The sequence below is a fragment of the Ceratotherium simum genome, chromosome 2, assembly GCF_057802395.1.
Source record: "Ceratotherium simum simum isolate JZ-2026a chromosome 2, ASM5780239v1, whole genome shotgun sequence".
Classification (NCBI taxonomy): domain Eukaryota; kingdom Metazoa; phylum Chordata; class Mammalia; order Perissodactyla; family Rhinocerotidae; genus Ceratotherium; species Ceratotherium simum.
The window spans coordinates 39,005,553-39,029,865 of NC_141901.1; the positions used below are offsets into that span (position 1 = coordinate 39,005,553).

General features: G+C 44.4%; 1 protein-coding gene across 2 annotated transcripts in view; it reads left to right on the forward strand.

Moving 5' to 3' along the window:
* Positions 1-4,047, forward strand: part of FCRL5 (Fc receptor like 5) — a 44,184-nt gene extending 40,137 nt beyond the window's left edge. For both annotated transcript variants that reach the window (XM_087441258.1, XM_087441252.1), the window contains 5 exons: positions 193-220; positions 1,215-1,297; positions 1,497-1,565; positions 3,760-3,791; positions 3,868-4,047. In XM_087441258.1, the coding sequence (XP_087297384.1) occupies positions 193-220; positions 1,215-1,297; positions 1,497-1,565; positions 3,760-3,791; positions 3,868-3,957 (302 nt within the window). In that variant the 3' untranslated portion in view covers positions 3,958-4,047. The remainder of the gene's footprint in view (positions 1-192; positions 221-1,214; positions 1,298-1,496; positions 1,566-3,759; positions 3,792-3,867) is intronic.
* The last annotated feature ends 20,266 nt before the right edge of the window (positions 4,048-24,313 follow it).

The window sequence follows — 24,313 nt, forward strand, 5'->3', positions numbered from 1 at the left end:
AAACTATACCCCTTTAGAAGCCAGTGTCCGTACTTTTTGCCCAATCTGCCACCTCCCTTGGGCATAGCAAAGAAGGGTTCACACTTTAGTGACAGCAACTCCTGGCAGGTTCTAGGTGAGCTTCCTACGAGCTGAGCTCCTTGTGAAGGCCTCTTTCTCCTGGATCCAATGCCCCTCTGCTTTCCTTTGCAGGAGGAAGGCTTACCTCTGACGGTTCCAGGTAAGATCTGGGCTGTACTTGTGTGTGGTTAATGAAATGCCTGCAGGGTATAAAAATGGAATTGAGTCAGTTACCACTGAGAGCACAGTCACTGCTTCATGTCGCTGAGACAGGTTACACCAATTTTATATTGTCACCTCCCTTGGGATATCTCAAGGCAATTCCCAGGAGCTTCTCACCCACCACTTTAGCAACATAGGCCTTTTTCTTGCATCAAGTGTTAATTGCTTTTTATTTATTAACTTACATGCTTGTATCATTGTCCCCTTGGTTGTCTGAGTGATAGCTATGACCACTGAATCCATCCATGTCCTAAGATGATATTAACTTAATTGACCTAGAAATTCTGGACATGGCCAACCTAACCAATACCTATTACGATGACAGCCAAGAGAATGGAATCACACAACTTGGCAACCCAGAAAGACCAATCTGCCAATAGCAAGTGGTGCCTGTGAAGAAGGGGCTGCCATCTTGGATCCCAAAGGATGCTTTAGCATCCACACCACAGCTCACTATCTCTGGGCAAGCCCATAGTAGCAGGATCCAAACCATGCAGGGTTCCTCAGAGCCTTTTAATTACTGATTTCTCTGAGATCCTGATCTCTCTGAGAGTGGAAGCTTTGGAGCCAGGTTTGAATCTTGGCTCTTTCCCTTTCTAGTTACATGGTCTTGAGCAAGTCACTTCACCTCTTGGAAACTCCATTTATTTAATCTATAAAATAGGGATAATAATAGAATCAAGTTAATATTGTTATAAGCACTAGCACAGTGCCTGGTACCTACCATGTGACCATAAAATCTGGAAACACAGATAATATTAATTTATCATGATTTGTAATATAATATTCCATAACAATGGACCGTTCGTTATATAGTTATCTTTGTTTCCAGACTTGGCAGCCACCCTGTGGTAAAGACTCACTAATAGGGAATGATCATTATAGCTACTTTGTCAGGATTCCTGGGAAATATCAACATTTCTGTATCATAGGAACCCTTCAAACTCAGACCCCCAAGAGCCCACCTACCACAACGTACCAGCTTGGATAGAACTGCAACCAGTGTACAGCAATGGTGAGGAACAAGGACCCTCCATTTTGACAAGGACCACAGGGTGGGCCTGGGAAGAGGTGGCAGGAAATGAGGACCAGCCTATGCAGGGACCTGCAGGGCTCCAGTCCCTCCAGAGAACAAGCTTTAGCTGGGGGAAGGGGGGAACTCAGACAAGAGGCAGGAACCTTGGAATGCTCTCAAACTTCAACTTCTTTCCAAGTAAACCCTGAAGGAGGAGACGTGGTATACTCGGAAGTCCGGAGTATTCAGGAGGGAAAGAAACATGCAGGTAAGACCTGAGGACCTTTGGTTTTGACAGCCCAGCCAATTGCTCAGTATCCACCCCTTTGGTAGGTCTGGGTCAGCCGGACACAGAACCACACCCCATGCTGGGTCCCTGGGCTTCTTAACTTGTGCCCACCTACACTGCTGGGGTTGATCCAAGCCCACCACACAGTGCTGCGTTCTCCATTCTCCACAGATGCCTCAGTATAACCCGAGTCACAAAACTGTCACCTTGGGCAGTCACTTAACCTCTCAGAGCTTCAGCGTCCGCATCTGTACAACAAGACAGAACTATCACTCCTTTCCAATCTGTATCAGTTTTCTATTGCTGCTGTGGAAAACGGCCACAAACTTGGTGGGATTAAACAATATAAATTTATTATCTTACTGTGCTGTAGCTCAGAAGTCTAAGACAGGTCTCACTGGGCTAAAATCAAGGTGTCGGCAGAGCTGAGTTTCTTTCTGGAGGCCCCAGGGGAGAATTTATTTCCTTGCCTTTTCCAGCTTCTAAAGGACACACCTTTCTGTGGCTCATGGCCCCCTTCCTCCATCTTCAAAGAAATGTTGCATCTCTCTAACCGTTCTTCCATAGTCATATCTCCCTCTGACCACAGCTGGGAAAAGTTCTCTGACTCTAAAGTTCTCCTTAAAATCTCACCTGGATAATTAAGGATGATCCCCCCATTTCAAGGTCTTTGATCTTAATCACATCTGCAAAGTCCCTGTTTCCATCTAAAATCACATTTTCACAAGTTCCAGGGATTAGGACTTGGACATCTTTGGGAGGGGGGCATTATTCTGCCTACCACGTTATCTCATAGGGTTATTGTGAGGATGAAATGAGAAAATAGATGTGGAAATGCTATTACAACAACAGAGTATTAAGCAGCTTTGATGATGACTATATGCTGGTTGTCTGGCTATGTGGTCAGTCTTCACTCAGGGTAGATGGTCTTTGATGATGGATCCCAGCCTGACTTCCTCCTGCTACGAGCAGGAAAGGAAAACAACAGCCTTTGGGGCAGACTTCTTCCTAACTATGGCCTATAAAAAGCGCTATGTGATTTTAGCCATTTGACTTCCCTCTCTGGTTTTCTGATCCATCTTATATAAAGTCAAATGAATTGTGTTTGTGCCCCATTCTTGGTTCAATGGCCCACCTCTAACACATATGAACTCATTCATACTTACAACCCCCTTTGAGGTGAAGATTGTTATTATTTCCATTTTACAGATACAGGAACTGAGGCAGAGAGACCTTAAATGACCGGCCCGAAGCCACATAGCTAGTAAATTGCAGAACAGTCTGTCCACAAAGTCTGGGCTCTGAATCAAGCTCTGCTCCTCAGTGTAGCTCCAGGGAGCCTTGAAGCTCATTCCAAGCCAAAAGGAGACAACCCTGTTTGAAGAATGTCGTATTTCACTCCAGTTTTAAGCCAATATAACAATAATAATAACTTGTAACATCACATCAACATGTGTGGAGCAGTTCCTATGTGCCAGGTACAGTTCTGAATGCTGTAAATAAATACACCATAAATATATATGCCATAAATATATGCACACATATATATTTATAGTTTATTTATAGCACTCAGAAGTGTACCTTGCATGTAGGAGCTCCTCAACACATGATAGTTGTTAGAAATCACACACACACACACACACACACACACACACATATAAACTCAATTTACAATAACCCTGTAAGGAGATGATATTATAATTCCCATCATATAGATGAGACAACCAAGGCAGGAGATATTGAGTGACTTGCCCAAGGGTTGCACAGCTGACCCAGGGCTCTGTCTGAGGTGGTCTTGATCCAGAATCCACTCTCTAAACCACTGTCCTGCCTCTGCTCCAGGCCCGGTGGCCTCTCCATGATAAGTACTATGAATCTATGATCAAAGCACTAATAAGATAAAAGGTATATTTTTCTTTTGAGAGCCCCTAGGGAGCTCAGAGTGGGGAATGAAGTGTGAAGTGATGTTGAGGAGAAATCTGGTCAAAGCTGTGAGGCTGAGGATCTTAGGAAAGGTGCAGTGACAGGACAGGCAGGGGACCAAAGGAATGGCTGACATCTACAAAAGGCAAGGGGGCCCCGAGAGGCAGCAATGGCTGGGCTAACAGCACAGATGCAAGGAGAGAGCTCTGAGCGGGCCTTTCACAGCTGAACACTTTCCTTCTTTCCACAGTGGCCTCCACACCAGGGCTTCTCAAGAACTCGGTGAGTCCAGTGACCTGTGTGCCCTCCCGCCATGGCCCACCAGCCTCTGGCCTCACTTGTGTGCTCTTTCCCCCAGGATTCCTCTGTCATCTACTCCCAGGTGAAGGTGGCTGCAACGCCAGCCTCTCGGCCCCAGCTCTCGGCTTCCTCAGCTCCTCATAGATGAGTTTGCAGAGCTCCCTGACTGCTGTCTCAGCCTCTGCACCCCAAAGCCATCCTTGGGAGAGAGGGGACGTCGAAGTAGGAAGATTTAAACTGCCCCATGCTGCATCCAGTGGCCTCTGCATCAAGTGCCCGCACCTCAGTCTGACAGGGCCCTGCAGGACTCCCGCCTGTTTCCCAAGTTACAGCCCTCCCCTCGTGGTCTTTTTGTCTGATGACGTGTTGCTCCAACCCAGGGCCCATCATGTCCCCTGGCTTCCTTAGTGGGCTTCAGCTTTGGTCACTATTCTGAGTCCTACTCCCATACACACCCCCACCATTCCTCTATGAGGACTGCTCCTGAACTCCGCCATGGACATCCTCTCTCAGTGGGTCCATTTCTCAATCTCTGTCAGCCTGGTGGGGCTACTGTGGTGCTCTGCCAAACAGGACAGCACCGCCCCTGGAGGCACATACACTGGGCTTGTTATGGACCTCTCCATAATGGGACTGCATCTCACACTCCCCCATCTATCTGAAACTCTAAGGTCAGCCCCTGACACCAGGATAACTTCTCTCCTGCCCATGTGCCAATGTCTGCCTGCCCAACTAAGTGGATTGCACACCCCTGGCTTCCCATCCTGTCAGAAGTAACCCAGCACATTCATGGCCGGGAGGACCAGGAATGCAGAGAGAGTGCATAATGGAATATAGGTGGTGCTCTATTACTATTTAATTGAATGAATGAATGAATGAATGAGGAAGATACAAGGGATAATTGTGAAGCATTCCTACCCTCCAACTGGCATTTGATCCAGTGTGCTCCCTAGGAAATCCAGGAAGTACTCTTCTGTCTTCCCTGAGTAAGAAATAAACTAAGAGAAGGAGTTTGAGTGAGGAAAGCTCTGTTCAGCAAGCGGGAAGGCTTCTCAAACTTTAATGTGCTTACAGGTCACCATGGGGATCTTGTTAAAATGCAGACTCTGACTCAGTGGATTTGGGTGGAAGTTAAGATCCTTCATTTCTAACAAGCTCCCGGGGGATGCTGATGCTGCTGGTCCCAGCACCAGACTGAGTACCAAGGCCCAGTGGGTCTTGGCAGAGTCCTGTGGAGAAGCAGTGTGAGCTCTGGCTGCCCACTACCTAACTGTATGGGGGCCCTTCATGCAGGTCACACTGCTCCCTGTGCTGTCCTTCTGCTAGAACACCACCAGCTGCTGTTCCTCAGAGAACTTCTCCATGACGTGCTGGGTTTCATCAGCCACCCTGGGTGGAGGAAATGCAGCTGCCACCATCTTTGTTTCCCCACCTCAGCCCTCATACTTTCTCATGAAAAGAGGGAAGGAATATACTATGAATAAATATATTACCCCTTAGCCTTCTCCCGTCAAAGTTGATCTATCCCACCTCTGTGCTGTGGGATGTTTTGTTCCATAAAACAACTTTTATGATGCCCATCACACCTTATCTAGATCTCCACCTCCAGTGGATTGTTCAGTAGGGATCATTTCTAAGCTCCATTGCCCTGGAATAAAATCTTTCATAACATTCAAGGTCCTTCTCCACCTGGTGCCACCTACCTACCCCTCAGCCTTTCCCACCCTTGTTGCCCTCCACACCCTGCACCCAGACACAGGGTGATCTGCTGCATTCCCTAACACAGCCTCTCCACACTTCCTGTTCCTCGAAAGCCTTTCCTCGTCATTTCCATCACTGGAATCCTGCTCATTCTTTGTGCCCCAACTCAAAGGTCATCCTCTACCAGAATTAATCCATCTCTCCTTTGGGTTCCCATTGCACTTTTACACGATGATACTTGGAATCACCAACGGTTAATATTTGGAGGGAACTTAGAGTTTATCTAGGCCAACTCTCTAGTTTTGTAGTTGGAAATTAAGAACTAGAGAAGAGAAGCAACTAGCTGAAAATCACACAACTATTAGTGGCAAAGGCCATACTAAACTAAACCCAGGACTCCCAACACCCAGGGCAGTATTCTTTCCTCTACACAGCTCCTCTGATACAGGGACTTGGGCATTTCTGTTTCCCCAGTGAGGTTGAGAGTTCCCTAAAGAAAAGCCCGAGTCCAATTTGTGCATATGCAAATCCCAGCATGGTGCCTGGCATTCAATTGGTGCTCAATGAATTGTTGTCATATTGAATGTCAATTAAGTCCCCCTGCTGAATAAACATTATCTCCACAAATTCATCTATATCTTTACCTGCTCCCTCTTAATCCAAAGAAGTGCAATACGTGTACTGAGATCTCAGAGTTTTTTAGAATACCAATAAAATCATTTCTACCAATCCACCTCTCAGTTTAAGATAAATATTATACCTTTTTCAAAATATGCATGTAGGTATCTCAGACACAACATAAAACCCAATGTTGTCCCCATAAAACTTGTTCCTCTCCTGTATTCACTCTTTTTCCTTCCTTCCTTCCTTCCCTCCTTCCTTCCTTCCCTCCTTCCCTCCTTCCTTCCTTCCTTCCCTCCTTCCTTCCTTCCCTCCTTCCCTCCTTCCTTCCTTCCCTCCTTCCTTCCTTCCCTCCTACCTTCCTTCCTTCCCTCCTTCCTTCCTTCCCTCCCTCTCACCTTCTTTCCTTCTCTCCCCACTTCCTTCCTTCTTTCTTTTAGATGAAGTTACCAGCCTCTACCCAGTCACCCAGGATAGAAGATACATAGCCATATCTGAGTCCCTACATTGAACTGGTCACCCAGTCAAATCCGGTTAACTTTATTTCCTAAATATTTCTCAAATCACGTCATCTTTTCTGTCCCCACTGCCCCTGCCTTAATACAGGCCGCCACCACCTACCACCAGGGCTATTGTAGTAGCCTCATAACTGATTTCCCTAACTGTAGACTCTCTCCTCACACAACCATCCCCAACAAGGTTGCTAGTATGATCTTTCTAAAATCCAACCCTATTTATTCCTCTGCTTGAAAACCTTCTATTTTCTGGAGTTTAGACTCTATCATGGGACACAAGGGTCTTCATGTTCTAGTTCCAACTTACATTTCAGCTTCATGTCCCAATATTCCCCTTAACCAAAAGGACCACATACCATGTGCTCCCGACACACAAACCTCTCCATTTCCTGGAAAAACCACTTCCTTCCAAGCAGACATGGCTTTGCACATGCTATACCTTTTCCTAGTGACTTTCCCCTTTTTTGTCCCCTCTGTCAAACTCACTCATCCTTCAAGACCTAGTTCAAATGTCACCTTTCAGTAAAGCCTCACTTTTCCCTCTGGGTTTTCATAACCTTTTGAATCTACATTTCTTATTGTCCTTACAAGAGTGTGTGTGTGTGTGCGCATGCAAGTGTGTGTGTGCATGTGTGTATGCGCTTCTCTCCCTGGACTACTTAAAGCCTCTCCAGGGTTGAGTGTTATGACTAGTTCTAGTTTATAATCCTCCCCCCTCACATTACCCCCAACACACAGCACAGGGCCTGGTAAATCATAGATGCTCAATTCCTAGTGAAACAATGAATGTGCAATAGTGATGAATGGGACTTTTCCTGTTTTCTCAGAATAACACTTGAAACCCCAAGCTGAACTCAACAGTTGATAGTTACCCCCATGTTCTGAAGAGAAGCTTCTAGACACATCCCCACAGGATTGACTAAAAAGTGGCCACACCACCTTTGAGCACTTCCCTGGCTCCTTATATATCTTTTATCAGCTGATGTCTAGAGTTCATCAAGGGGGATGATAAGGGAGGAGATGGTGATCCAGTGAGGGGTGCTGGGCATTTTACCTCCCATCTGAACTCCAGCCAGGGGAAGACAGGACTCCTAGACAATTGCTTAGAGAAGGGAAGACAGCACCTCACCACTCAAGGAGACTTGTTGAGCCTCAGGAAGTCACTGGCCCTCATGGGGTGGCCTCCAGAGGAAAGCCCAGTGAGAAAACTTTTAAGAGATCTTGACATGAGTGCCCTGGAGTTTGAGAATGTCAGAGAGGAACATCTTCTTCCTCACTTCTGTTGTTTCCTCCCATGGGGAGGGAGTGTAACACTCTTGAGTGAGGTTTAGTGTGTTTAGAAGGAGAACATGGGCATACATGGTCCCACCCCTCCGTCTGCATTTCTGATGGCCAAAAGCAGCCCACAGGAGCTTGTGTTCTCCTCTGCTTTAAGTTTGAAAAGGACCTGCGTTTACAGAGGGGTGGTTATGGTTTCACAGGCATAACCCCAACCTGAATATTTGACACGTGAGGCTTCAAACCTTGAGAAATAAAAATAGATAAGTCAGGGGAGCAAAATGCACAGCAAGAGACAAAGGCTTCTGCTCCAACCGGGGCAGATGGCTTTATGCTTTGGAGGTACTTACCAGGCTCAGGCCCTGTGGGTTTTACTGCAATTTTTTATGGCAATTGACTGAGAGCCACCAGTCTGTTCGGAACTGAGTGGGGTTTTGGCTGCTGAACCTGGGAAGGGAGCTCTAAACCTTAGGCTGTAGTGTTTTGTGGCAAGCCTCTAGAGTTTGGACAGGCTTTGACTAAGGTCTATGGGCCAGGGATGCACACACTGACCGTTAAGCAATGGTGAGCAGGTGCCCTGGACTCTTCGGCTGGAGTGGCCCTAGATACGGCTTGCACTATTCCTTTGGTTGTGAATTCAGCCAGCTTCTCCTGCCTATTAAGGGTCCCAGTTCCTCCTGGCACTTGGGGGCATGACCTCACAGCACCTCCCTCACACACACATCATGCACCTCCCACCTCTGCCCTGGGGCTCCCCTCTTGGGCTGAAGTGCAGATGTGCAGAGAAGTTGACCTAGACAATGGGATATTGGAGTCAGTGGATAAATTTTCCTCCTTTTCTCCTCTCTAATGGCTTCCTCAATGCACTACTCAGAGATACAAATGCCTTATGTGGCATCCCTTTGGACATCCTGAGAGAACAAGCAATCTACTTGTTGCAAAGCTATGACCAAGGTAGGTACACACACCCTCAATTGTGTCCTCCTTCTTCCCCAGCCTCTCCATCCCCTCTCACTCCTGGGATTGCCCTGGGATTGCCCTGGGATTGTACTTGCCGTAATGGGTAAGCACATGAGCTTTTGTTTCAGGCTATTTTCTAGGGAACCAGAGCTAAGATGGCAGGTTCCATAGGCCTCAAGCCACAGAGTGTTTCAGCCAAATGGTGGCCATGTGGGAGCTAACAGTCAGATGCCCAGCATGAGGCCTCAGCAAGGGTGAGGGAGGGTCAAGGGCCTCAGCAGATGGGAGGGGGTGGAGAGGGCCTCAGCAAAGCAAGCAGCCTTGAAAAATACCCACTTTTCCTTCAACAGATCTGGCTTTCTGGAACAGCTATGGCTGTGGCAAAGATTCAACCATAAAAAAAAGAAATTGTTCGTGAAAGGCCTTTGACATATTGGGAGCCAGGGCAATATTTTCTGCTTTTAATCTAAGGCAGCTGACTCCTTGTGTGTCATAGAGCTTTTCAAGCTGTTATGTGTTGGGTCCTTGCTGAGACAGGCAGAGCTGGGTCTGCTGATCCAACCTCAGCTGAGTCTTTCAAACAGGAAACCAGACACCAGAGACATGAGCCTGAACTGCAGCCAGGTGCTGCTTCACAGAGCATGAGGGAGAGACGTGCCCCTGTGTCTGCTACAGAACTGTAGCTAACACAACGATGGAGCAGAGGAAAGCATTCCCCAGGAGGTGGGATTTTAGGCCAAATTGCAAATCAAGAGATGCCAACAGGAGGAGTAGCTCACAACCAAAGGAAAACCTCTGTTCCAAGTCTATTAATGGAGGCCACCATTACCAAAAAAAGCTCACACCCAGTGCAGCTGTGAGAAGGCAGAAGCAGCAGGCTCAAAAAAGGAAATTTTAAAATTGCTCAGTGGGAAAGAAAGGCTCCTCCTAGGTGGATTCCCACCCCTTCCCTGGTATGGTAAATGCATCGTGGCAAAGCACATCTCTTGCTGAAAGATTTCTTCCACTTGAGTTAAAATTATAGACTCTAGACAGATGTAAATATTGATGTCATTCTGGCAAGACTAACACTAAAAAGACCTTTTCCATCCACCTTCCATGATTCAGACACCAGTCTCTCTGGCAACACTAAATGCTAGCCTCTGGGGACACAATTTCATTGGGATAACTATTTCAGGAGCTTGAGATTGGCTTCTTTTCTAAAGTGGGTGAGTCTAGGGCCAGTGCTGCGATACTCTGACCTGTCCTATTAACTCCCTAGATTCTTTTAAATACTGTCTTAGTCTGCTCAGGCTGCTATAACGAAAATACCACAGACCAGGTGTCTTAGAAACAACAGAAGTTTATTTCCTACAATTCTGAAAGCTGGGATTTCCACCATCAAGGTGCCAGCAGAGTCAGTTTCTGGTGAGGTCCTGCTTCACGGTTGACAGACATGTCCTCACATGGCAGAAGGGGCAAGGGGGCCCCCTGGGGTCTATTTTATAAGGGCACTAATCCCCTTTATGAGAGCTCCACCCTCATGACCTAATCACCTCCCAAAGGCCTCGCCTCCTAATACCATCATATTGGGGATTAGGTTTCAACATATGAATTTGGAGGAGACACAAACATTCAATATGTAGCAAATTGTAAGACACATCAGCTACTAGTTAACCTTGGGATAACTGAGCATGAAAAAGAATATTGATGGTAATTAGCTATAACACATTAAACTTGAAAAGAATTCATGAGATAATTATTTTCAAAGCAAAAAACAGAGCAGGCAAAATCTATTCTTTACAGAAGACAACAGATAATAAATTTTGGAGGAATGCTGACATTAGGAAATCACCACTTTGCAATCCTCTGGTAACAATTAATTCAAGCAAAGATCACTGATGGATGTTAAAATTACTGGAGGAGAGGTTTCTGGGCACAGGAGATCCACACGGTCTCAATGCATTACCACTGCTAGAACATGTTAATCAAAAGGGGAACCGTACCTTTACAACAGAGGGATCTGCTAAGGCCAGCCTTAATGAAGTGATCAGACATGGCATCACTAGAAGTAGGCACCACTGACCCTACATGCTCTCTGATGGGTGCAAGTCCATTCTCACCCTTGGAGGGCTCTTGTCAAAGAAGCTAACCCAGAACCTATGGGAGGAGACAAACAATTCAGAACATGGGCCATTAGGAGAGATACTCCTCAAAACTGTCAAAGTCATGAGAGACAAAATCACAAGGGCAGTGAGACTAAGGGAGGCTAAAGAAACATGACAACCTCAGAGGAACTTTGATTGGATTCTGGATCCAGAAAAAAAGCCATGGGAGAAATTTTGGAGACAATTAGGGAAAGTCGAATATGGACTATATATTGTTGACACTATTGAATCAATAATCTGATATTACTTTAGAAATATTTTTGAAAATATTTGAAGTACTTTCAAATGATTCAGTAAAAATTTTAAAATGTGTGTGTGTGTAGCGAGAGAAAAAGAGGCCAAAGTAACCCCCCAAAAATTAACAATTGGTGAATGCAAGGAAAGGCAGACCAGTGTTCATTGCATTGTTCTATTTCAACTTTTCTGATATTTGAAAATTTTTTAATTAAAACATTGGGTGAGAGAGAATGGAGCACCTCAGACACTGAGTGTTGAATTGATAGGTGCCCTGAGGTGCCGACAGAACATCCCCCAATCTTATGGGCCACCCTTTCCCACTACTGGTGCAGAAAGAACTCTACTTGGCTCAGACAATGGAACTGCCAGGCCAAGGACAGAGCCAGGCAAGACATTGAAGACGATGACTGGGGTTTTTAATCTAAAATATTTTGCTTTAATTTCCTTGCGGATTTAATCTTGGAGCTGTCATTCTTCCTTGAGGGTTTCCTAACGGAATGGAGTTTGTTTTCATCATCAGAGTATCTTTGTGCTGGTGTGTTACGATTGGAGGACTAAATGATGTCATTGACTCTCACTGTAGAACCTCTGATCAACTGTTAAAAAATATAGATGAAATAACTCAGGATGGGTAATAGAACAGAGGGGAAGTTCTCAGCTTCAGGTGCAGGTGATCTGGAGTGGACTCTAATTAGTTCACTGCTCTGACACATTTCAGAGCTCTCTAGGGACAAAACCTCACCTGCCCAGCAGTGTTCCCAGGAGGATGCACAGAAGTAGAATATTTGGTTTGGGGGAGCAGTCCCACATTGGTGGTCAGCTCTCTTTCTGCCGAGCTCACCCCTAATCGACCACAGGCTTAATGGATGAGCACAATGGTCTGAACAAAAGGCTATGGAAAATTAGCATTTTCCCCAAACACCCCCTTGCTCTTCCCTGATTAGTGGGTGACAGCCATTGCTTCACTTGTCTTCACTGGGGTGAATCTACTCTATCCAAGTCCTAAGCATGGGGATTTGTTCTCTTTTGTCCTCACTACCCAGGACCGGTGTGAGTCTGCAACCTAGAGAAACATGTCTTCTCTGAAAACTGGAAATTTCCCTCAGGTGGCCTGTCTCAAGGTACAGCCTGGAGAGTAGGCAATTAGCCAGCCCATTTGGCTCGTGCACCTCAGCTTTATTGATCATTGCATTAGGGTTCTCCAGAGAAACAGAACCAATAGCATGTTTATAGAGAGAGAGAGAAGAAAGAGATTGATTTATTATGAGGAATTGGCTCACGTGTTTATGGAGGCTGACAAGTCCCAAAGTTTGCATTTGGCAAACTGGAGACCCAGAGGAGCTGATGCTGTAGTTCTAGTCAAAATGCCAGCGGGTTTAAGACCAGAAAGAGCAAGTATTTCAGTTTGAGTTCAAGGTAGGAACAAAAATGATTTCCCAACTTGAAGTTAGTCAGGCAGGAGAAATTCCCCCTTCCTTGGTGGAGGGTCAGCAATTTTGTTCTGTCAGGCCTTTGACTGATTGGAAGAGGCCCGCCCAAATTAGGGAGAAAAATCTGTTCTACTCAGTCTGCCAATTCAAATGCTAATTTCATCCAGAAACACCCACACAGACACAGATGTCTGGGTGTCCAATGGCCCAGTCACATTGACACACAAGATTCACCATCAGAATCATTAAGGTGGTCTTTTGGTACCACTAAATCTTTTGGTTTGTTTCTCAGTTGATTCAGAACTCTGACAGGGAAGAGGGGTATTATTTGGGGGTCTCCTCAAAGAGGAGAGGTGCCTGCCTGGCCTCCCTCACTTTGTGGTTCAAAGAATGTCAACCACATCAAGGTTGTACCTGCTTTCTCTGTCTGTTTTGTCTCTATCCCTCCTCAAGCTCCATTTTTCTTTTTGATATCTGGCTGATCTGCACGTCTCCTGATTTAACTCCTTCTACTTCAACCAGCCAACCTTGTTGTCTTCCCTCCTCCTACCCCTCTGATCAATTCTGCCCACTCAACAGAGTCCTAGCTCATAAGAATAGCTGCTATTTATTGAAGAATTACTAAGTGTCAGGCATCATGCTAGGCATTCTGCATAAATCATTTAATTCTGACAACAAACCTATGTAATGAGTATTCATTACTGTCCCTTTTATGGCTGGGGAAACCGAGGCTTAGAGAGATTAAGCAATTTACCTAAGGCCACACATTAGTAAGTTGGAGCTTGAGCTGTTCAGCACCCACGTCCATGCTCTTAGCAACTTCACCAAATGACCCCCTTGGATCGCTAGTCCCATGTGGACAGAGGCATTTGTGAAGAAGTGGAGGAGCACACGAGACTTGGAATCAGAAGGCCTGGCTTCTGTAAGGGCCTCCACCACTCGCTATGTAGCCTTTCCATGCTCTGGTTCCCTCATCTGTAAAACAGGAAAAAGTAATAACAGCTGCTGACTGGATTACGTATTGAAAGAAAGAAGGTTTATATAAACACTGAGCAGTTGGTCCCAGAAGCAGGTGGTGAGGTATCTATGCTCATTACAGAGTTTGCCATGGTTTCCCTTTACCTTTATTGGTCCCGACCCCATCATTACACTGGAGCAGCTGCTGAATTGCCAAAAAGATAGTCCAGAAAAAAATGACGGAAAATCATTTGGTACGCTTTCTAACATGAGGGGAGTGGGATAATTAGGTGGTAGGTGTGGGAATACATATGTTTAGCATTTCGGCAAACGACCTTTGTGATTTGGGTGTTGTTTGGTCATTTTCCAAAGAAATAAAAGCAAAGGCATGATTTCCCTAGACACATTCTTCCAGGTCTCTTCCCAACAAAAGAGTATATTTGCTCACAAAAGGGTTTTGAATAAATACCAATTCCTTGGGCAGAGGCCCAGTATACCCTGCAGTGCTAGGTGTCCTGGCACCAGACAGCTGAAGAGATCAAGGACTAGGATGAAAAGAGATAAAATGAGAGTGTTCAGGCTGATAGGTCCCTCAGGGCCATTTCTCCACACCCCAGCCCCAGTCTCCCTTCCCATCTGGTCGTCACTGTGCTCATCCAGATCTCTCCCGTGCTTGCTCCACACATGTGAACCCACATGTCCGCTTGCGTCTCCATGTGGAGAACCACAATGTAAACTGGATGGATAGGTCTGGTCCAGAGCCAGCCATGCAGACATGTTAGTGACAAGGAGCGAGAATTGGGAGAAGATATGGAAGAGGAAGGCTGGGAGGCAGGTGTCCCTCACTGGCCTTCCTTCCATCTGTGGAGGCTGGCCTCTCTCACTCAAGGACACTTCATGTTGCCTTGTCAAAAATAGAATAAGTTCTGTGCGGGAAGGAAACGAGATTCTGTGGCCATAACCATGGAGTAATAGGAGTGTAGGGAGGGTCAGGGAATGGCTCAGGAGCACCCAGAAAGGCCAGAGATTCCAGGGCTGTGACTCAGGTTTTGGGGAATGGGAGAGACCAGGGGGAGGTCAGTCACTTAACTATCAAATCTTATTATTAGAGGAGAACTTGAAAATCATCCAATCCTGATACTTTTCTCATGCTTGAGTAGCTTCACATTATCCTTACTGAGACATCATCCAGCTTATGCTGGAATGTCTCCAGGGCCAGGGAGCTCAGCACCTCATAGGGTCTGAGATCACAGAAGGTTAGAGCTGGAGAGAACCCTTGAGACCAACTGGTAGAGTGAATGCTTGAGTGGGAAACCCTCATGCTTCCTGTTACCCTTCTTGCACTCTGCAAGACACCTCCCTGTGACTCTGACCCTTAAGAAGATTCTGCTCCCTGGACTTATTAACCACATTAACCCCTCCAGGTGTTACATTACAGAGCTGGACTAGTGGAGCAAGCCAATGTGGGAGAACCTCAGCTCTCCCCACTGCCATTCACTCATTCATTCACCAAATATTTAGCCAGGGACTGTGCTAGGCATTTGGATATATCGGTGAACAAAATAGGTCAAAACTCTGCCCTCAAGGAGCTGACATTCTAGTAGGGGAAAACAGATACTAAACAATAAACTTGATAAATAAGTAACATGTGTAGTGATTTAGAGGGTGGCGTGTGCCACGGAAAAGAAGAAGAAGAAGTAGAGCAGAATCAGGGGGATCAGGAGTGCCCAGGGCAGGCTGCAGTTATAAATAGTGGGGTCATGGAAGTCCTCACTGAGAAGACACCTGAGCAAAGGCACAAAAGGTTCCATGGCCCTTTGCACAGCCGTTGGGCGTCTGAAGGAGGAGACTACCATGAAGAGGGCACAGGCTGTAAGGCAGGATCATACCTGACAAGTCTGAGGATAGACAGCAGGCAGCAACAGTGGAGGCAGGGAGACCAGTTAGGAGGCCATTGCACGGTCCAGGAGAGAGGTGATGACAGCTCAGACAAGGGTAGGGGTGGTGGTGGTGGTTAGAAGTGTGGGATACACAGCATAGGGTACACAGGATTTCCTGATGGATTAGATGTGGAGTAAGAGAGAAAGAAAAGAATTAACACGACTCTGAAATGTTTGACCTCAGCAACTAGAAGAATGGCAACCCCATCCTGAGCTGGAGAAGGGTTTGAGTGGAACCAGTTTTTGGGAGAAGATCAGGAGTTTAGTTGTGAACCAGTTGCATCTGAGATTCCTATTGGACATGCAAGCAGAGACATCAAGGAGACAGCCAGGGATGGGAGTCAGGGCTTGGGAGGGAGGTCTGGAGACATGCATGTGGGAGTCTTTGGCATAAAAGACAGCACGAGATCATCAAGGGAGAGCACTGTGGCAGAGTGGTCCTCCATGACTACTTCAGAAATATGCTTGTCTGCCATTCTTCAGGGCCACCAAATGAGCACATCGATTTACTCCTCTCCCTCCCAGAATCCACAAAAATATTAATTTTTATTGTTTATTGGTCACTGTTATCCCATCCTGAAATAACCAATGTGGGTGCTGTATTTGCCCATTTTTCAGATGAGGACACCAGGGCCCTGAGCACACAGTTGTTCAAGAGCACAAGATTAATATGTGGTGAAGCCAGGTTTCCAGCTCAGGAGACCAACTCTTAATTGTTGTGCTATACTGATGGAGTATGCACCCCAGCAAATCTAAACTTCAGCAATAACAATGAAATCCAAAATAGAAAACAACCCCAGATCCAAGAAAATGTGGGACTCAGGTGGGCAATGAAAAAAGTTCCAAGCTGACAACCACACTGCAGCCCTAGAAAGCAATTGGTCCAAAGACAGTCAGAGGGCTCTGTGAAGATGGTGCTCAGGAAGCAAGTCCCTTCTACTATACAAATTATATGAATAAGAACTCAAAATAAAGATCCTAAGCAGGTCTTAGTCAATTCTAAACATTAAAATGAAAATATATGATTCTCTAAAAACAACAAATAAATTGGCAACTAGAAACCCTGGAAAAAATAAGACAGTCTAAGAAATTCATGGTTCAAATTTGATGCAAACTAAAGTGTGGGGTAATTGTGGGTAAATGACAGAGTGGAAGAAAAGAGAGCTTCATTCATAGAACATTCTCCTTGAGTGCCCAAAGTTTAATTATATGGTATTTTATTTCCTTTTCCATGAGTCTAATCAGAGGACTTGGTTCTGCAGTGAATAATGTTTACGTAATCACAATGCATTAAACACTGTTTAAGGGCTTTCAGTTTTCAGAATCAACCCAAAGTAGAGAACACTTAATTACGGTTGCTTCAGTATTTAAATACCATAAACATGCTCAATATGAAAGCGATGGTATGGCTGACAGAATTCTGGAGGAGAGCAGAGGGAAGTCTATATGCAGTAATTTCCTTGTTCTGTGTAATGGAGTATCAACAGATTTTGGCTAAAGATGATACCTCAAGAAATAGAGGTTTAAGTACACTCTTTTTAAGTATAAATCTAACCACTAGAAAACCTACTAATATTATAAATCAAAACCAGGAAGCAGAGGGGGCAGGAAGAAAAGAAGGTCATATAATGCCCTAAATTCTTTATCTTTCATACAATATAGTTAACAGGTACTATCTAAAGTTGATAAATCAATAATTTACATGTATTATCACACTATTTATATTTGTGTGCTAATAACCAGATGAGTAAAAACAGAAATTTTTTATTGCAGGAGTAAAATTGGAGCAATAGGGTGGAGATACTTCACTATTATTGTATACTTCCATCTCTTGGTTGACTTGTTAAACAGAAACATGTATCCTGTATACACGAATGTGTCTATTTAGCATGGGGGAGCATCAGAGCTGTTATTGTTACACGTAGGAAATTAGAAGTGAAGCCGCAGTTCTTACTAGTGACCTCTAGGTGTCACTGTGTCCCCAGGCTGGTGCAAAGCCAGGACACTGCTTAGTACCGGGAGGAGCTGCCTCCTGTCTCCTTGGGACCTTGACAGGGAAGAGGGCAGAGGGAGGCAGCAGCTGGAGACCAGTGGCTTTGCCAGCAGCAGAAGCTGGCATTCTGCACACAGCCAGCCTTGCCCCCGACATGGGCAGCTTCAGGTTGGACAATGGGGGGCAGACAGCTGGCAGCCCCCCATGGCACCACCAGGGGAGAACACGTCCTGATGGACAAGGTGCCACAGAGAGGCTGGGCCTGGGCCAGTCTGCACGTGTTAGGAGGGGCAGAGACTGCGAGAAAGCAGAGGAAGCCAGTGAAACAGAACAGACAGAAGCCAATGGGCAGAGAGAAGCAATTATATCAGGGGAGACAGTTGAGCCCAAATTCCTAAGATCCAACTCAGAACAGCTTTGTGACCTTGGGCAAGCTGCCTAACCCAAGAGAGCTCCGTACCATCACCTGGAAAGTGGGATAATGATGGCAACCACCCCAAACAGTTGCTGTGACGACTAAGATTTAAAAAATTAAAAAACAACTCTTTCTCAACTTGGCAGTTTCCTATAAAGTTAAACACACATTTACTGTTCAACCCAGCAATCCCACGCATAGGTATTTACCCAAGTGAAATGAATAGCTCAGTTTACACCAAAACCTGAACGTGAATGTTTTTAGCAGTTTTGTTGACAGTGGTCCCAAACCAGAAACAACCCAAATATTCCTTACTGGGAAATAGATAACAAAATGGACAAGTTCCATACTATAGAATCCTGTTCAGCAATTTAAAAAAGAGAAAACTGCTGATATATACAACAACATGGATGAATTTCAAATGCACTGTGCCAAGGTAAAGAAGCCATTCTCAAAAGCTACCCATTGCATGATTCCACATTTATGATATTCTTACAAGGCAAAACTGTGGGGACAGCAAACACATCGGTGGCTGCAAGAGCCGGGGGGAAGAAAAGGTTCACTACAAAGGGGCACAGGGTTCTTGGGGTTGATGGAATGTTCTATCTTGACTGTGGTGGTGGTTATATGAATGTGTATATTTGTCAAAACTCGCAGACCATACACTAAGAAGAGTAAATTTTTAAATGGGAGGGGGAGCTGTTTTTCAGTCTAGGTTATTCCTGCCTGGGAGACTTTGCCCTTGCTGTGCCCCCCACTTCTTCCCCCAGAGTTTTGTGGGGCTCACTCCTGCACTGCATTCAGATTTCTACTCAGATGCCACTTCCCGAGAGAGGCCGGCTCTGACCCTTCTACCAAAAATGATGCCACACATCGCCCCTCCCTCCATCACTCCCTGCGCCTTTGCCCTGTTTTTAGTTTCTTCGTGGTACGTATCATGGCATGACCTCGTGTTGCACAGACTTGTTTCTTTGTTTATCTGCCCTCTGCCCTGCTCCAAGGGGCCGTCCATGAGGCTGAGTCTGTCCTGTTCTCTGCCTGTCCTCCTCTTAGAATCATACTTGGTACGCAGTAGGACCTCATTAAGTACTTGATAATGATGAATGAGTAAAATGCTTAGAGCAGTACTCAGCACATAGAAAGAACTCATGAAACATTAGCTATTACCATCATTATATATAATTATATATAATTACTACTACCAATAGTCGTAGTAATTGGTAGTAGTAATAGCTCCAGTCCATATGTCAGCTTTCTTAAAATGACAAATGGCATTGGGAGTAATGTAAGTGAACCTCTCTTCTCCAAAGGACAACATAGGTTGCAAAGGCTCAGCCACAGGCAGGTCATATTGTTCTGGCTTTCCATGCATAAAACAGTTGCTACAAAACCCAAGAAGGCATGGCGGCTGCAGGCCATCATGTGGCTGTGGGCCAACTCCCCCATGTGATGAGGGACATTTCCTTGATGCCGGGAATTCAGCCCTGCTGAGAGGGGAAATGGGGATGCAGAGAGACAAATAGGTCTCCTGATTCTTTACTTTCAGCTCCTCCCAAACTACAACCCAAGTCTTTCTACAACCAAGTCTCAGCTCCTCCCTAAATACAACCCGTGTGCATTTCTGTCCATCCTCAGCCTCTATGCACATTCCACTCACCCACCCTCCCACACGCACACACCCGTATCAGTGGCAAATAAGAGCTCTAGTCTCAAAAGGTTACCACAGACTGCACCTTAGGCACCTTTGGTCATAGACTGCTGGTGCCTGTGAAGGAAGACGGACTGCGGAGTCCAACACTCAGACTCACCACTACGGCGAGTTTTACTAACACTCAGAAGCTTTGGTGCCGACACAGAAACTCAAGGCTGATACCAAGTAATACTTGACATGTCTATCTCCTTAAATTTTTTTCTAGTTTAGTACACTGAAAACTATAAGACACTGATGAAAGAAATTGAAGACACAAATACATGGAAAAATATTCTGTGCCCATGAATTGGAAGAATTAAAATTGTGAAAATGTCCAATCACAAAGATTACCCGAGGCAATCTACAGATTCAATGCAATCCCCATTAAAATTCCAATGGCATTTTTCACAGAATTAGTACAAATAATTCTAAAAGTTGTATGGAACCAAAAAAGATCTGAAAAGCCAAAGCAATCTTGAGAAAGAAGAACAAAAATGGAGGTAACATGCTTCCTGATTTCAAACTATACTACAAAGCCATAGTAATTAACACCGTATGTTTTATTGGCATAAAAACAGACACATAGATCAATGAGACAGAATAGAGAGCTCAGAAATAAACCTACAAATATATGATCAATTAATTTATGACAAAAAAGCCAAGAACATACAATGGAGAAAGGATGATCTCTTCAATAAATGGTTTTGGGAAAACTGGGCAGCCACAGGCAAAAGAATGAAACTAGACCAGTATCTTACACAGTGCATAAAAATTAACACAAAATGGACTAAAGACTTGAATGTAACATCTAAAACCATAAAATTCCTAGAAGAAAACATAGATGATAAGCTCCTTGACATCGATCTTAGCAATGTTTTTATGGATATGACTCCCAAGGGAAGGGAAACAGCAAAAATAAACAAATGCGACTACATCAAACTAAAAAGCTTCTGCACAGTGAAGGAAACCATCATAAAAACAAAAAGGCAACCTATTGAATGGGAGAATATGTTTGCAAATATTACATCAGATAAGGGGTTAATATCCGAAATATATAAAGAACACACACAATGCAACAACAAAAAAACAAACAACCCAATCAGAAAAAGGACAGAGGATCTGCGTAGACATTTTTCCAAAGAAGATATACAGATGGCCAACAGGCACATGAAAAATGTTCACCATCACTAATTATCAGAGAAATGCAAATCAAAACTACAATGAGATATCACCTCATGCCCATCAGAATGGCTATTATCAAAAAGATATGAAATAAGTGTTGGCGAGGATGTGGAGAAAAGGGAACCCTCGAACACTGTTGGTGGGAATGTAAACTGGTACAGCCACTATGGAAAACAGTATGGAGGTTCCTCAAAAAATTAAGACTAGAACTACCATATGATCCAGCTATTCTACATCTGGGTATTTATCAGAAGAACATGAAAACATTATTCCAAAAGATATATGCACCCCTATGTTCATTGCAGCATCATTTACAATAGCCAAGACTTGGAAATAACCTAAACATCCATCAACGGATGAATGGATGACGAAGATGTAGTATATATATACTATGGAATACTACTCAGCCACAAAAAGAATGAAATCTTGCCATTTGCAACAACATGGATGGACCTTGAGGGTATTATGCTAAGTGAAATAAGTCAGACATAGATAGACAATACTGTATGATTTCACTTGCTATTGGAATCTAAAAAAACAAAATAAATGAACAAACAAAACAGAAACAAATTCATAGATACAGAGAACAGGTTGGTAGTTACCAGAGGGAAAGGGATTAGAGGGTGGGCGAAATGGGTGTAGGGGGTCAATTGTATGGTGATGGATGGAACTAGACTTATCGTGGTGATCATTTTGTAGTATATACAGATGCCGAATTCTAATGTTGTACACCTGAAACTTATAAAATGTTATATACCAATTTTACCTCAATAAGACTTTTCTAGTTTATTGTCTGTGGTTAAGGTTAAGATCAACTGGTTAAATAAAGTGATATATGTTGAGAAATAATGCAGGAGAAATGAATGGTTATAACTCTAAGGAGGCCTAAGGGAAAAAATACTGCTACCTCCCCCAAAATATTTTGAGGTGAAACAAGAGCCTCATCGTTATCAATGTGATAACACAATGTGGTAACAGACGTCTTTTCAGTAGATAAACCACTTAAAAATGATTATGAGCTCCACATCTGCTAAATCTATTTCTGGCTTGTGTTCCTCTCTCATCTCCTCACCTGGGCTTTCCTGCATGTCATCTCTCCTCTAAGTTAAAGTTCCCCTGCCCAGATTCACCTCCTCTCTCAGGGCTGCTAACTACGCTACTCTTCCAGAAGAGGGAAAAACAACCCCAAAGGCAACTCAGAGGTCATAAGGGCCATCACCTCAGTTTCAACAGGCCAGATGACCTCCTCCCAAAACCTTTGGGGTGGGACTGCCCTGCAGAGCTGTGGAGGCCAGGACCCCCCACCTAAAGCCATGGGGGTGAGGCTGCCACCCCAGTGGGCCTGGAGGGCAGAGCATTGAGCCAGAGAGGATTATTCTTGAACCTAATGGAACTTGCTAGGTTTCGGACTCGCCCGGTTCCCATCACCTCTTCTTCATTCCTATTTCTTCCTTTTAGAATGGAATGTCTATCCTATGCCTGTCCCATCATTGTATTTTGGAAGCACATAAGTTGTTTGGTTTCACAAGTTCACAGGTGGAAAGGAATTTTGCCTCAGTAAGAATCGTACCTTGAATCTCACCCATATCTGATTTAGATGATAGGTAGATGCGAGTTTGTATTTTAGAGTTCATGTTGCAACAAGTTAAGACTTTCGTGGCTGTTAGGATGAAATGAATGCATTTTTCACATGACTTGGGGGGGGCAGGTGGAATGGTAAGGACTGAATATTTGTGCAACCCCAAATTCATGTATTGAAGCCTTAGCCCCCAGAGAGGCTGTGTTTGTAGTAATGAAGTAATTAAGGTTAAACAAGGTCATGAGGGTGGGGTCCTCATGATGGAATTAGTGCCTTTATAAGAAGAAACACCAGAGCTCACTCACTCACTCTCTCTCTCTCTGTCCCTGTCCCTGTCTCTCTCTGTCTCTCCATGCCATGTGAGGACACAGCAAGAAGGCAGCCTATTCTGTAAGCCAGGAAGAGAGCTCTCACCAGAATCCAAACCCTTCAGGACTTTGATCTAGGTCTTCCAGCCTCCAGAACTGTGAGAAATCATTTTCTGTGGTTTAAGCCACTCAGCCTGTGGTATTTTGTTATGGCAGCTGTGAAGGTTAATTTTATGTATCAACTTGACTGAGCCAAGAGATGCTCAGATAGCTGGTAAAACATTAATGCTGGGTGTTCTGTGAGAGTGTTTCCAGAATAAATTAGCATTTGACTTGGTAGACCAAGAACAAGATCACCCTCAGCAGTATGAGTGGGCGTCATCCAATCGGTTGAGGGTCTGAATGGAACAGACAGGTGGACGAGGGGCGAACTCGCCCTCTGCTTGAGCTGGGACGTCCGTCTTCTCCTGCCCTCAGACGTCAGTGCTCCTGATTTCTGCGTCTGTGGCTCAGACTGGGCCTTACACCCCCAGCTTTCCTGGGCGTCCACCGTGCAGAGGGCAGATTGTGGGGCTTCTCAGCCTCCATAACTGAGTGAGCCAATCCCTCATAATAAATCCCTTTTTATCTACCTATCTGTCATCTATCTATCTATCTATCTATCTATCTATCTATCTATCTATCTATCTATCATCTATCTATCTATCTATCTTATTTATCTATCTATCTACCTATCATCTATCTATATTTATCTATCTATCTATCTATCTATCTATCTATCTATCTATCTATCTATCTATCATCTATCTATCTGTCTACCTACCTACCTATCCATCCATCCTATTGGTTCTGTTTCTCTGGAGAGCCCTGACTAACACAGCATCTCTAGTTGACTACAACAGCTCTAATCAGTAAAGTTCTTGGAATCAAGATTTAAAGAAAGGGTCTCAGGGCAAAAATTTGTTGTCATTCGGTTTTGTTTTCAGTTTATTTTGTTTTGCTTTGACCACACTCACTATATTCAAACTCCTAACCAACCATGATAAAGAGAACTCCCTTAATCCAATGAAGCTTGCTCATTTTTTCTCACATAATACACATTAAAACCTTCACATTTCAATAGTTGGAAGGACTGAAATATTTAGATAAGTTATTTAAGTCATAAGAAAATAATTAGGGTAAAAATGAAAGGTGATTTGGAAAATTACATAGGTTGATACCAACAACTCAGTAGTAAACATCAAACTTTTTAAGTGCATAGTATTCAAAAACTTATTTTTAATGCTGAAAATATCATTGTGGTGTCAAGGGAACAATTTCACTGTTCTCTTCCAACAAAAGAATATTTTAAGTGATTTCTGAATTTTTTATTAAAATCTAAAGCCAATGTAGTGATTTCCTTTTGGTAATCACTGTCTTCACATCTCAAACAAACTCTGCCCTCTTTCCAGCTCCCACTAGCAGTGGAAAAATACCCCCAAGGCTTTTGGCTGTGACTTGCCACCCAGTCTCCCCTTTCTCACGTTGGTATGTACCCCAGGGCCTGCATGA